General features: G+C 38.2%; 1 protein-coding gene across 6 annotated transcripts in view; it reads left to right on the top strand.

Moving 5' to 3' along the window:
* The window catches only part of USP37 (ubiquitin specific peptidase 37), a 121,260-nt gene that overhangs the window by 80,363 nt on the left and 26,740 nt on the right, over nucleotides 1-14,157 (top strand). For 3 of the 6 annotated variants that reach the window (XM_045367708.3, XM_045367710.3, XM_074010121.1), the window contains 5 exons: nucleotides 666-783; nucleotides 3,637-3,716; nucleotides 7,175-7,339; nucleotides 9,720-9,785; nucleotides 12,468-12,609. In XM_045367708.3, coding sequence (XP_045223643.1) covers nucleotides 666-783; nucleotides 3,637-3,716; nucleotides 7,175-7,339; nucleotides 9,720-9,785; nucleotides 12,468-12,609 — 571 coding nt within the window. Of the gene's footprint in view, nucleotides 1-665; nucleotides 784-3,636; nucleotides 3,717-7,174; nucleotides 7,340-9,719; nucleotides 9,786-10,576; nucleotides 10,731-12,467; nucleotides 12,610-14,157 lie in introns of those variants that run through there. The other 3 variants (XM_074010123.1, XM_045367711.3, XM_074010120.1) reach the window with 2 other exon arrangements.

Genomic DNA, 14,157 nt, shown 5'->3' with positions numbered 1-14,157 from the left:
TTGTTTGTTGATTTGAGTGGTGATGAATGTGTTAACTGATAATTTATCAAGCTGTTTACCTGCAACAGGTTCACTTTTGTATATTATGCTATGCTTCAGTTTTTTAAAGTTTGGGGGTTGCTTATATAAAGTTTAAAAATTGGCCGGGCATGGTGGCTCACGCCTGTAATCCCAGTACTTTGGGAGGCTGAAGCGGGAGGATCACCTAAGGTCGAGAGTTCAAGACCAGCCTGACCAACATGGAGAAACCCCGTCTCTATTAGAAATACAAAATTAGCAGGGCATGGTGACACATGCCTGTAATCCCAGCTACTTGCAAGGCTGAGGCAAGAGAATCGCTTGAACCCGGGAGGCGGAGGTTGCAGTGAGCCGAGATCGAGATCGCACCACTACACTTGAGCATGGGCTACAAGAGTGAAACTGTATCTCACGAAAAAAAAAACCATTTTAAAGAAAGTACTAAATACTTGCAATTGAGGTTTTATCTGTATTAATTTAATAAGGGTTAAAGTAAGCATGAAAAAAGTCTTAAATGTATATAGTTTTTCTGCCTGGTGATAATGTGTCAGTACCGTAAGTTCTGTGGAAGAACAGTGTTTCTCATGTATATTTGTATTTCTTGTGTATTGGTCTGAATGCTTACATGTCTCATTTTATTCTTACAGATGTGGAGAGATTATCCCCAAAAGAGAACAGTTTAATGACCTCTCTATTGACCTTCCTCGTAGGAAAAAACCACTCCCTCCTCGTTCAATTCAAGATTCTCTTGATCTTTTCTTTAGGGTAAATAATATCTTTTGTATTTTCACATAACTAAATTTTATATCATTGATAGTTGTATTTGAAGTTGGTTTCTTCAAGGCAAAGTTTCTTTTTGTTTTGTTTTTGTTTTTATAGACAGGGTCTCACTTTGTCACCCTGGCTATAGTGCAGTTGCACAATCTCGGCTCACTGCAACCTCTGTCCCCAGGTTCAAGCAATCCTCCCACCTCAGCCTCCCCAAGTAGCTGGATCATGCCACCATATCTGGCTAATTTTTGTATTTTTTGGTAGGGTCACAGTTTCATCGTATTGGCCAGGCTGGTCTCGACTCCTGACCTTAAATGATCTGCCCACCTTGGTCTCCCAAAGTTCTGGGATTACAGGCGTGAGCCACCACACCTGGTTTTGGCAGAGTTTCAACAAAATTATTCATGGGGAAAACAGATGAGACGTTTTTAAAATAATAATTTTTAAAAGCTTGATAAATCTAATTATAACTCATTGAAAAAGAAAATTAATTGATTAAATAGATTATAAATTTAACTCAATAGCCGGCATTTAGACAACCTTAGAAATAGTTTGTTGGCGGGGCACAGTGGCTCACACCTGTAATCCCAGCACTTTGGGAGGCTGGGGCAGGTGGATCACAAGGTCTAGAGATCAGGATCATCCTGGCCAACATGGTGAAACCCGGTCTCCACTAAAAATACAAAAAATAGCTGGGCATCATGGCCTGTGCCTGTAGTCCCAACTAGTCAGGAGGCTGAGGCAGGAAAATGGCTTGAACCGGGAGTGGGAGGTTGCAGTGAGCCAAGATCACGCCACTGCACTCCAGACTGGAGACGGAATGAGACTCTGTCTCAAAAAAAAAGTAGTTTGTTATTTGTAAACAAATATTAAAGTATTTGATGTAACATGTTCTAAAATTTGGTAACTTGAAATTAAAACTGTAGATACCATGTAAGTTGGTATCCTAAGATCTGCAATATAAGAAAATATTCTTTGGCTGGGCGTGGTGGCTCAAGCCTGTAATCCCAGCACTTTGGGAGGTCGAGACGGGCGGATCATGAGGTCGGGAGATCGAGACCATCCTGGCTAACACGGTGAAACCCCGTCTCTACTAAAAAATACAAAAAACTAGCCGGGCGAGGTGGCGGGCGCCTGTAGTCCCAGCTACTCGGGAGGCTGAGGCAGGAGAATGGCGTAAACCCGGGAGGCGTAGCTTGCAGTGAGCTGAGATCCAGCCACTGCACTCCAGTCTGGGCGACAGAGCAAGACTCCGTCTCAAAAAAAAAAAAAAAAAAAAAAATTCTTTGCTTTTTCTTAGGTTGTGTGTACCCTATTAGAAACAGGAAGGAAGAGTCATGTTTATCCAAAGCTGTAGATACATATTTGTGTCTGTGATATACAATTACAGATATTGAAAAAGTTTCTGGAGCATAATCAGACTGTTGTTATAGCAGTCCTTATAACTAGTGGAAATTTGCAAGAATCCCCCTTGATCTATCTAGTAGCAGTCCTTGTTTTGTTGTAGCAAATTGGCAGGATTGTCTTTCTAAGGTATAAAAAATAAAAATAAGGCCAGGTGTGGTGACTCACACCTGTAATCCCATCACTTTGGGAGGCCGAGGCGGGTGGATCACGAGGTCAGTAGATTGAGACCATCCTGGCTAACACAGTGAAGCCCTGTCTCTACTAAAAACACAAAAAAATTAGCCAGGCGTGGTGGCGGGTGCCTGTAGTCCCAACTACTTGGGAGGCTGAGGCAGGAGAATGGCATGAACCCGGGAGGCGGAGCTTGCAGTGAGCTGAGATCCGGCTACTGCACTCCAGCCTGGGTAACAGAGCGAGACTCCGTCTCAAAAAAAAAAAAAAAAAAATGAAATTTAAAAATAAAAAATCTAGCTGGGTGCGGTGGCTCACACCTGTAATCCCAACACTTTGGGAGGCCAAGGCAGGCCAATCACCTGAAGTCAGGAGTTCAATACCAGCCTTGCCAACACAGCGAAACCTTGCTTCTACTGAAAATGCAAAAGTTAGCTGGGTATGGTGGCACATGCCTGTAGTCCCAGCTACTCGGGAAGCTGAGGCACGAGAATCACTTGAACCCTGGAAGTGGAGGTTGCAGTGAGCTGAGATCACGCCCCTCCCATAGCCTGGCTGACAGAGCAAGACTCTGTGTCAAAACAAACAAACAAACAAAATCTGTTTATTAAATGGTGAACATTGAGCTCTACCCAAAGATAAATACTCTGCTTTTCTTTTAGTCATTTTTAAACTATTCTTGTTATTATCATAGACTTTTAAGATTTTTCCTATGTATTTTTACCCCAATTTTTTTAAGGATTTCTTGTTTCAGTGTTCTCTAGGTAATGGTATTCACCCCAATCTTTCATCCTTTTAAAGCAGTTGTTCTTAGTGGGCTGTCACGAGAAGATTGAGTTCCGTTATGCGAAAGGGGTAGCGTTACACCTAACAGACAAGAAATTCTACCTAACCTAAAGGTGATCTTATCTCTGCTATGGCCAAACGTTAAAATCTGGATATACTCTTGGTAGTGATTCATATGTATCCGTGGGGAAAAGGCTGAAAAGCCTAAGAATCTTCTATTTTAGAGTCAGTTACTATCATAAATTTAGATATTTTCTTGGGAAAAAAGGAAATTAGAAGTTCTGAAACGGGGCATGATATTATAAGTATATTTTGAGGATTGGGTCTTAATTTGGTAAGGCTCGTGGCTCTAGACACAGAATTTCTAAAACTGGTTCAGAGTTGTCATTCCACTAATGGAACTGATAAGACTAGAGCAAATATTTGCATTGAAGATATTAATGCTGATTCACCTTCATGCTTTATTTTTCCTTCTTTTTATAGGCCGAAGAACTGGAGTATTCTTGTGAGAAGTGTGGCGGAAAGTGTGCTCTTGTCAGGCACAAATTTAACAGGCTTCCTAGGTAATATTTTTTTTTTTTTTTTTTTTTTTTTGCTATGGACTAAAGAATTCACAGGTACATTTAATTGCTTTTCAGTTTTTCTTTTTAAAGTTCATACAAATATTACTGAATAAATGAAGGTTACCAGAATGGATTGGTAAAGAGGGTCAGGAAAGCTGAAATGTGCAGAGTGTAGAGAGAGGGTGGAGAGCTAGAATGCTCTTGGATAAGAAAGGTGGCCAGGTGTGATAGCTCACGCCTGTAATCCTAGCACTTTGGGAGGCTAAGGTAGGAGGATCACTTGAGTCCAGGAGTTCAAGACCAGCCTGGGTAACATAGGGAAACCCCCATCTCTACTGAAGAAAGAAATATATATTTAAAGGAAGGAAAAGGGTTTCAAATATTGAAGAGAAAAAGGGTCTTGAGAATTCCAAGAAAATGACAATAGAGGATACAGCTGCTGAGACTTTGGAATAGTTATAAGAACTAACTAGTCAATTTTTAATTTAGTAATGTGTAATATTCAGTTATAATTTGTTGTCCTGTGTTGTGCTGTAGTCTTTCTCTGTTATTCTCATACTTTCAGTAAAAACCTGCTATAGACACACACGTACATAGGAATAAAATAGGGAGTAATTTTTTGCAGTTTGTTCATTCCTTCATTCTGAGGATCTTATAAATTAGTAAATTTCCTGTAATCATAAGATAAATTTTCTGATATAGGAATGAAATTAACTTATATTGTATCTGTTCTGTATAAACATAAAACTGAAGTAGTTACAAAAAATTATTATGTGGTTATAGGACAGCGTTTAGTTCTCTCCAAGAATAGATTACAAACACCAAGGTTATTATTAACATTAAGTATTTATGTAGCACTTTGCCTACAAAGTGCTTTACTTTCTTTTATTAGCTTCAATATTCTGTCAGTAAGTGTGGAATTTCTGGAACCTAGGCCCTAGAGACTAGTTCTTTTACATTTCATAATCTACTTCTTTCTAGAAAATGGGAGTTGGTTTTTTTTTTTTTTTTGGTTGTTTTTTTTTTGTTGTTGTTGTTGTTGTTTTGATACAGAGTCTTGCTCTGTCCCCCAGGCTAGAGTGCAGTGGCACGATCTCAGCTCACTGCAACCTCTGCCTCATGGGTTCAAGCGATTCTCCTTCCTCAGCCTCCTTAGTAGCTGGGATTACAGGTGTGTGCCACCACACCTGGCTACTTTTTGTATTTTTAGTAGAGATGGGGTTTTGCCATGTTGACCAGGTTGGTCTTGAACTCCTGACCTTGGGTGATCTACCCACCTCAGCCTCCCAAAGTGCTGAGATTACAGGCATGAGCTACCGTGCGGCCAGCCAAGGAAGCTGGTTTTAAAGAAATGACTTTATAAAGGCTGGGCGTGGTGGTTCATGCCTGTAATCTCAACATTTTGGGAAGCCAAGGTGGAAGGATTGCTTGAGACCAGGAGTTCAGGACCAGCCTGGGCAACATGGTGAGACCCCCATCTCTACATGTTTTTTGTTTTTTTCAAACAGAGTCTCTTTCTGTTGCCTAGGCTGGAGTGCGGTGGCATGATCTTGGCTTACTGCAACCCCCGCCTCCTGGGTTCAAGCGATTCTCCTGCCTCAGCCTCCTGAGTAGCTGGGATTACAGGGATGCGCCGCCATGCTCGGCGAATTTTTGTGTTTTTGGTAGAGACGGGGTTGTGCCATGTTGACCAGGCTGGTCTCAAACTCCTGACCTCAGGTGATCTGGCTGCCTTGGCCTCCTAAAGTATATAAATCATAGCAGTATTATTATATTGACTTAAGAGATTTATATTATATTTTTGACTTAAGAGACTGTTCTTTCCTATTTGTGAGTGGTTTGAGGCTAGGAAGGTGGGAGGAAGAATCTTAAGGCAAAGAATTGGTTGTTACCAGCTGTCACTAAGGAAACCATGTGTACAGTTAAAAAGACTAGTTTTGACCTCACATGCTGGATGTCTCTTCTCTTTCCCATTTTCTTGCTATTTGGTTTTTCAAGTGGGGGGAAAATAAATGCTAAGGGGAATTTTTCTCCTTGCTTTTCTTTCTTTTTTTTTGTTTTTTTTTTTCCTGGTAGATCACTTGTGTTAAAGGTTAATTTATTCCAGACTTATGTGATAGAAGCTTCTGTTTGTCAAATCTCAATATTAGTCTTGTTCTACTTTTGTTTAATTTACTATTCAAAGCCACTCTTTAAATCCCGATGATTAGTCTTGTTGGACTTTCGTTCAGTTTAATATTCAAAGCCACTCTTATTCTTGAAGGGCCTGTTATCGTTATCAAATCTGTTCACAAAGTTGGGCCTCATCTTTGAAGATCAATGATTTTGACTATCATTTTCCTGTTTTATATTACTTTTTTTTTTTTTTTTTTTCCTTTTACTGCTCCGTGCATAGCAGGGCTACACTATAGGCAGTGTGTCCAGAGTAGCCTCATATTACCTTTTATTTTGGTTAGGTTATTTGAAATTCTAGTCACAAGATTTAATTTTGACATTGGTTCCACATTAGTTGTGTCCTTGTATTCTCTCAAATTGTAAATTTTTGAAGATCCTGAGTTCTAGCATGCTTTTTAAAGAGAAGTACAATCCATAACTTCAATTTGCAAATTTTTGTTTGTGGCTTCTGTGATGAAGGCATGTATGGTAAGAAACAGTTTTTTATAGATCAGACATTTTTGTATGTGTGCCTGGAACTGAAGTTTATTCCCATAAGATTTTTGAAATTCAATTTTTAAAGTGTTCTTATGAGTTGAGAAATACATTTAATCCATCAAGCAGAGATCGTGTTCTGTATGAGAAGTGAAAAGGTTACCACAATTTTAACCATAAAGAATTCAGTCCTTCTAAAGAGGTAAAAGCCTTTTCAGACCCACAGACAAGATTTGGCATGCAAATTTTTGTAAAGCTTGTTTCTAGATGGGGAAACGTTTTGTATTTCCTCCTTAGCTTTCTACAGAGAAAGTGCTTCTGAAAATAAAAGAATAATTCTCATCAAATCATCTTGAAATAATTAATGTTTACCGTTAAATATAAGAGCTATGTAACATTTTAATAGACATTATTTTACCAGTAGTGGCTATATAAAACCTATTGCTTTTTAAACTATGTAACAGTGAAGTAAATAATTTAAGGATTTAACCCAATATCAATGCCAAATTTAACATTCTTGTCTGCTGTATTTTATTTATTTGTGTTTTTTCTAGGAACATTATAACTATTTTACCCAAACTGCACTAATCCACCATTGTCCCTGTTTTGTTTTTATTTGTATGCTTAACTGGCCCAATGCCTGTTACCTAACAGGTATTCAGTAAATATTCTTTGATGTGTCTTTGGTTTGGCCAAATGGATTTTTTAAATCAAAAGTCATCTACCATAGTTAGAGTGATCTATTTCACTATACAAGAGATACTTGTATTAAGTATGAATTAGTAAGGTTGTCATCTCCTGTTTTTCAGGGTCCTCATTCTCCATTTGAAACGATATAGCTTCAATGTGGCTCTCTCGCTTAACAATAAGATTGGGCAGCAAGTCATCATTCCAAGATACCTGACCCTGTCATCTCATTGCACTGAAAATACAAAACCACCTTTTACCCTTGGTTGGAGTGCACATATGGCAATGTAAGTCCTTGAGAGACTATGTCTTTACATTCCCTTTTGAAATAGAAAGGCTTTAGTATCTAATCAAAAGAATGACTGAATTACATAATATGACCCCAAGATAAAATCAGATCAATGGCCAGATGCAGTGGCTCATGCCTGTAATCCCAGCACTTTGGGAAGCTGAGGCAAGAGACTCGCTTGAGCCTAGGAGTTTGAAACCACCTATGGCAACAGAGCATGACCTCGTCGCTACAAAAAATAAAATAATAAAGCCAGCATGGTGGCACACACCTGTAGTCCCAGCTACTCGAGACTGAGGTGGGAGGATTGCTGGAGCCTGGGAGATGAAGTCTGCAGTGAATGGTGATCAGAGCAAGACCCTATCTCAAAAAAAAAAAAAAAAAAGGGAAAAGAAAAAATCAGACCAAGAAGGAGATTCTAATTTTGCTTTACTTTGTTTTAGTGTTAAATCACTGCCTGAAGTAATTGAAGATAATGCTTAAAATTTTTCCAAAGTTATTAGTTGTTTTTCATAGTGAGGTGCTTTTTTAGGAAGTGCTCTTTTTAGACTGCTAGAAGACAGTTTGATATACTTTGGGAATATAAATCAAACTTAGGTGATAATAAGAGTCACCTAGACACTAAAAATACTGATTTTTGTGTTTTTTCCCTGGAAGTTCTGTTTCAGTAGGTCTGAGATAGGGGCTTAGGAATCAATATTTTTAGCAAATGCCTCAGTTGACTCTTCAGGACATGCAGTTATGAGAAACCCTATACTCAATGTTATGCCTTCATTCATATATTATCAGCAGTGTAAAGAACTTAAATGGCTACTAAAATTTCTCAAGAAAAAAAGAAGTAATCTTTACTTTAGGTTTTGCTTCATTATGTATGCTGGGAAAACCTTAGGACTTCTTTGAGTGTTCCCCTTTTTTCTACATATTTGCATTACTTTGAAGCCGTATGTTATGTCATTCTTTTCTATACTCAAACACTAGTTTGGTAGAATAATAAAGTTATAGAACTTTAAAGATGAAAGACATTTTAGAGATATTTGTCCAAACCCTTAATTTTATACAAGAGGACCAAGGAAATTAAATGATTTTCCTAAAGTCATACAGTTAGTGTCTGAAAGAGCAACGTCTCGTGGAAGTTTACACTAGTGTCTCAAGGGTCTACTAAGAAAAGCATGTGGCCAGAGAGTCTAAGTGTTTTCTGGTTTTTTCCTCTCACAGCTTTTCTTTGTATGTTTTTGCTTGGTACATACTACCTTTTGCTGGTAGAGCTATTACTCTTGCTGGCAGTAGTGCTATGTCACACTAACAGTGTAGACTCTATGTGTTCACAGGCCTGAAGCCAAGCTATCTGACTGTACAGTTTGATAGCTTTTAGACCTTACACAAATTCCTTGACTTGTCTGTAAGAAAAACAATAGGATGGTTGTGAACATTAAATGAGATGATAATACGTGGAGTTCTTGGCACAGTGTGTGACATCTAATAAGTCCTCAATAAATGAGAGCTATTACTTTAAAAGAACTGAGACAAAGTGATTTTCTCCAGGTTATTTTTTTCCTATGTATTACACTTGACTTCATTTCCAGTGCTGTCTATTTAGATTATTGGATCAAGGAGAGCCTAGAGATGGTATTTCATTTTCTCTTTTGGCCTCTATTGCTAGTAAATTTTTTTTTTTTTTTTTTGTGACGGAGTCTCGCTGTGTCGCCCAGGCTGGAGTGCAGTGGCGCATCTCCACTCACTGCAAGCTCCTCCTCCCGGATTCACGCCATTCTCCTGCCTAAGCCTCCTGCGTAGCTGGGACTACAGGCGCCCGCAACCATGCCCGGCTAATGTTTTGTATTTTTGTAGTAGAGATGGGGTTTCACTGTGTTAGCCAGGATGGTGTCGATCTCCTGGCCTCATGAACCACCGCGCCCGGCCTTTTTTTTTTTTTTTTTTTTTTTTTTGAGATGGAGTCTCACTCCGTTGCCCAGGCTGGAGTGCAGTAGTGCGGTCACCGCTCACTACAACCTCCGCCTCCTGGGTTCAAGCAATTCTCATGCCTCAGCCTCCCGAGAAGCTGGGATTACAGGCACCCGCCACCAAACCCGGCTAATTTTTGTATTTTTAGTAGATACGGGGTTTCACCATGTTGGCCAGGCTGGACTTGAACTCCTGACCTCAGGTGATTCACCTGCCTCAGCTTCCCAAAGTGCTGAGATTACAGGCGTGAACCACTGCGCCTGGCCTATTGCTAGTAATTTAAAAAGTATTATAGTTGTTTGCTTTTCAAAAGGACATAAAAGGAATTATAGTACAGAATAATTCATTTTATAAGTCAAATATATATCTTTAATAATTCATTTGTATACATTATATATTTTCTAATTTTCTGATAGTTCTAGACCATTGAAAGCCTCTCAAATGGTGAATTCCTGCATCACCAGCCCTTCTACACCTTCAAAGTGAGTTATATTTCTTATGTACCCAAAATCTGTATTTAAGGATTTGGCTTACCCTAATCTCCAAGATTGCCTCCCTGCCTTTTCATTATTGTTTTTCTTTTTGCATGATAATGCTCTTTATTATCTATACTTTTGAAACTTTCCTGAATTTGATTTAGAATATATTGAAGGATATAACAGATTTTAATCAGTGACACAAGGTTAGCTCATCCTCTCAATATTCTGTCTTAAACCTTTAAAAACTTATTATTGTTAATATGTAATAATTTCATCCTAAAACTCTAAAAATTAACAAGGACATAGGAGTCTAGGGACTTAAGGGATAAAATTACCCCTATTATTCTAAAACACTCTTCCTTAAAGATAGACATAGAATCCCAAAACATTTTTTACCTGTTGTTAGCCAGTCTGGAAATTCTTCTTTGACACCGAATAGGAGTTATTTTGAAAGGGGACAGGAAAACAAGCAAGCATTCTACAAATGCCCTGGTTTTTTTTGTTATTGTTGTATAAGACCAAACTTTATCCAAGGAGGGAAGCACATGCCTTTTTTGTTTGCTTTTTAAATATATTTCCTCTGAGATTTTACTAGAGGAGTTCCTGATTAGATCATTTTAATTGATTTAGTTGTCGTTTGACTTTTTAATTAATTTTTCTAAAAATTTGATGGCCCAAAGTACTTTTAGAGAAGAGACATTTTTGTTGTTTAAGGGCTTTTGGGGGGCTTATATAACCATAAAATGACATTTGGGAACTGCTATTTTCTTTTCCTCCTGTTAATTATTTTTCAGTGCAATTAAAACCAGATGACTAACATGACTAGAAATCTGAAATGGTACCGATATGAATACTCTTACCCGTTCTCAAGATACAAATGAGCAATACCACTTGGCTGCTTAGAAAGTGAGCAAGTGATGCATTTACAGGATGAATATTTTTCATTGCTACAGGCAAGCTGCCTTCTGTAAATATAGTAATTATTAATGGAATGCACTCTTTATGTACCAAGTCACTGTAGTTGCAAGAAAGAACTGATTTCATTGGGCATCATTGTACCTTGGCATGGTCATCTGTTCTCCAGGGTCTACTGGTATGAAAATTTGGGAGTTGATCAATAAAGAATGATTAGGCCCTAGAAGACTTGTCATGCCGATCAAACTTAAAAGAGGCTGAGTTATGAACCAGAATACCATTGATTCTTCTACAATGTCCTTTGTCACATTTGACCCTGGTGCAGTGGTAGCCAGGTGTCACCCTCCTTCAGCAAAATATTCATCTGGATAAACAAATTAATATGTTCAGGTTTGCTTGGTGAGCATGAAATCTGAAATGAGGAGTTAAGATGGCTAATTGGCTATTATACTAAAAACCCTTTTGAGCACATAATGGGAGGCTTTTCATGTGTTCAGGCTGGAGTGCAGTGATATCCTGGCTGCCCTGAGCCACACACTATGTTTGGGCTTATCACTGACCACTTGCCTCTTTTCTTTGATCTACATTGCTATGTAATTTTCCTGATTTCCACTTTGGCCTCTTATTTCTTGGTGCCATTAGTCTATATGTTTATTTTCAGTTTTGACATTCAGGTTAATTGTATTTCCCAGTTTTCATTTTATATATATTTTTTGTATTGCATATGAATTTATGTTAACCTCCATCAAAGAAAGTTCTTGTTCTTTGACCTTTACCACTTTTTTCTTTAGTTTATTTTCGGCTTACCTAGAAGACAACACAGTAACACCTTACTTATCTGGCATCATTAAAGGATTCCACATAAGTGAATTTTTATATAACTGAAGCTTACCCTTTTAAGCATTTATCTTTTAAAACATTTTTAACAGTTTGGATGAAAATGTTTCTAAAATATATTATGCTATTCCTTACATTCTTAAATAAAATAACTAAGGATAATTTAAGTATAACTTAATCACTTAAAATCAGCATTTTAAGTATCAATTATTGCACTGTGTTTCAATATGATATTGCCCTCAGAGGCTCTTATTACAAGACAGTTTGCTTTTACATTAAATGACTTTATAGTTCTTGTTTGCTTTTCTTGTGGTTATTCTTTCTCATTTCTTAGCTCTCATTTCTTGATGAACTTGATATACTATTTTATACACCATTTCCTGGGAAAGAAAGGGTCCCTCTAAGTACATGGGTTTTGGAACTGCCTTCCTCAGAAGCCTTTTTTTCTTACTTTGGAATCCCTATGTTCTGGAAAGTAGAGGTTGCCAGAAGTCTGACCTACAGATAAGTGGATAAGTGGAATGTTACTGTTATTTTTAAAGTGCATGGGTCATAATTTAAAAGATCACAAATTAGTCTTCATGCACTTTGTTGTCAAAAACATTTATTCATTGCTATGCCTGCATGAATTCAGTAGCATACTTTATAAAGACAATAGCAAATTTCATTGGGGTTGATCATTAAAAGAAAAAAGGCACAACATGATTAGTTTACTGATGATACGTAGTAGCATAAGAGTTGTCCAGTTTTCAAAGCATGGCTCTTTTGGAGTGGGGCAAAGGTAATGCTGAAATATACCTCTTTTGATGCATCTTTTTTTTCTGTTAAGTAATTTTCCGTAATGGAAAAGCAATTTGTTTTGGTATTTTTACATCAAAAGAATAACAAAGACAAATGTTTATCAGACTTTTTTTTTTCCCCCTTAAATTACAGGAAATTCACCTTCAAGTCCAAGAGTTCCTTGGCTTTATGCCTTGATTCAGACAGTGAGGATGAACTAAAACGTTCAGTGGCCCTCAGCCAGAGACTTTGTGAAATGTCAGGCAACGAACAGCAGCAAGAAGACCTGGAAAAAGTAAGTAATATTTTCTTAAAACATCTGACAAAAATTTGTTTAGCTCTTACTGTCCAAACAAATGTCTTTTATAACCATCATCAAACTAATTAATTTTAAAGAAAATGCCTTCTCTGGCTACAGAAATCAGTCTGTTTACAGATGGATCAAGACTTAACGATAAATTAGTTGTTCTGAACAAATTACTTTCTTTTTTGCCCTTCAGAGCTACTTTTGCATATTGGTCCTCAAATAATTACTTGCTTTATTTTGGTAGCAGCGTTGTTTATTTGTTTGTTTGTTTGTTTTTTGTTTTTTGTTTTTTTTTTGAGACGGAGTCTTGCTGTGTCACCCAGGCTGGAGTGCAATGGCCAGATCTCGGCTCACTGCAAGCTCCGCCTCCCGGGTTCACGCCATTCTCCTGCCTCAGCCTCCCGAGTAGCTGGGACTACAGGCACCCGCCACCTCGCCCGGCTAGTTTTTGTTTTTTTTTTTGTATTTTTTAGTAGAGACGGGGTTTCACCATGTTAGCCAGGATGGTCTCGATCTCCTGACCTCGTGATCCGCCCGTCTTGGCCTCCCAAAGTGCTGGGATTACAGGCTTGAGCCACCGCGCCCGGCCTTGTTTGTTTGTTTTAAAGGCAGGGTATCGCTCTGTTGCCCAGGCTGGAGTACAGTGGCATAATCATGGCTCACCACAGCCTCATCCTCCTGGGCTCAAACAATCCTCCTACCTCAGCTCCCCAGGTAGCTGGGACTACAGGCACACACCACCGTGCCTGGCTAGTTTTTAAAATTTTTTGTAGAGACAAGGTCTCACTATGTGGCCTAGGCAGGTCTAAAATTCCTGGACTCAGCTTCCCTAAGTGCTTGGATTACAGGCATGAACCACTACTCCCAGCCTGTAGCAATTGTTTATGTGAGGGAACTGTAGTAAACATTTTACATCAACAGAGCAACCAAGTTATCTAATTGTTTAAATTATGGATTTATTAATTGGCTTAATATATAGATAATTATATGGATAGTTAATGCTTTGAAGATCTAAGCTTTTCTATGTGTTTACATTATCTTATGCAACTGTATTTTATTTTAAGCCTCCTTTTTAAATAATAGAATTATTTTAGTAGTTATTTTTGTTCTGAGTTGTTTCCTATCTTACTTTAAAGCCAGAGGTAGTTTGTGGTTGCTCAACTTGAATGAGAAATGAGTGAAAGTCCAAAATTCTCCCAGAAAACAATTTTTGAATATTTACATAATCTTTTTTTTTTTTTTTTTTTTTTTTTTTTTTTTTTTTTTTTGAGACGAAGTCTTGCTCTGTTGTCCAGGCTGGAATGCAGTGGCACAATCTTGGCTCACTACAGTCTTTGTCTCCCAGGTTCAAGTGATTCTCCTGCCTCAGCCTCCTGAGTAGCTGGGATTGCAGACGTGCACCACAACATCTCCCTACTTTTTGGATTTTGGTTTTTTATTTTTTACTTTTTTTGAGACAGAGTCTCGCCCTGTCACCCAGGCTGGAGTGCAGTGGTGTGATCTCAGCTTGCTGCATCCTCCACCTCCCAGGTTAAG

This window comes from Macaca fascicularis, chromosome 12 (assembly GCF_037993035.2).
Source record: "Macaca fascicularis isolate 582-1 chromosome 12, T2T-MFA8v1.1".
Lineage (NCBI taxonomy): Eukaryota > Metazoa > Chordata > Mammalia > Primates > Cercopithecidae > Macaca > Macaca fascicularis.
This window is presented reverse-complemented; position numbering and strand designations above follow the sequence as displayed.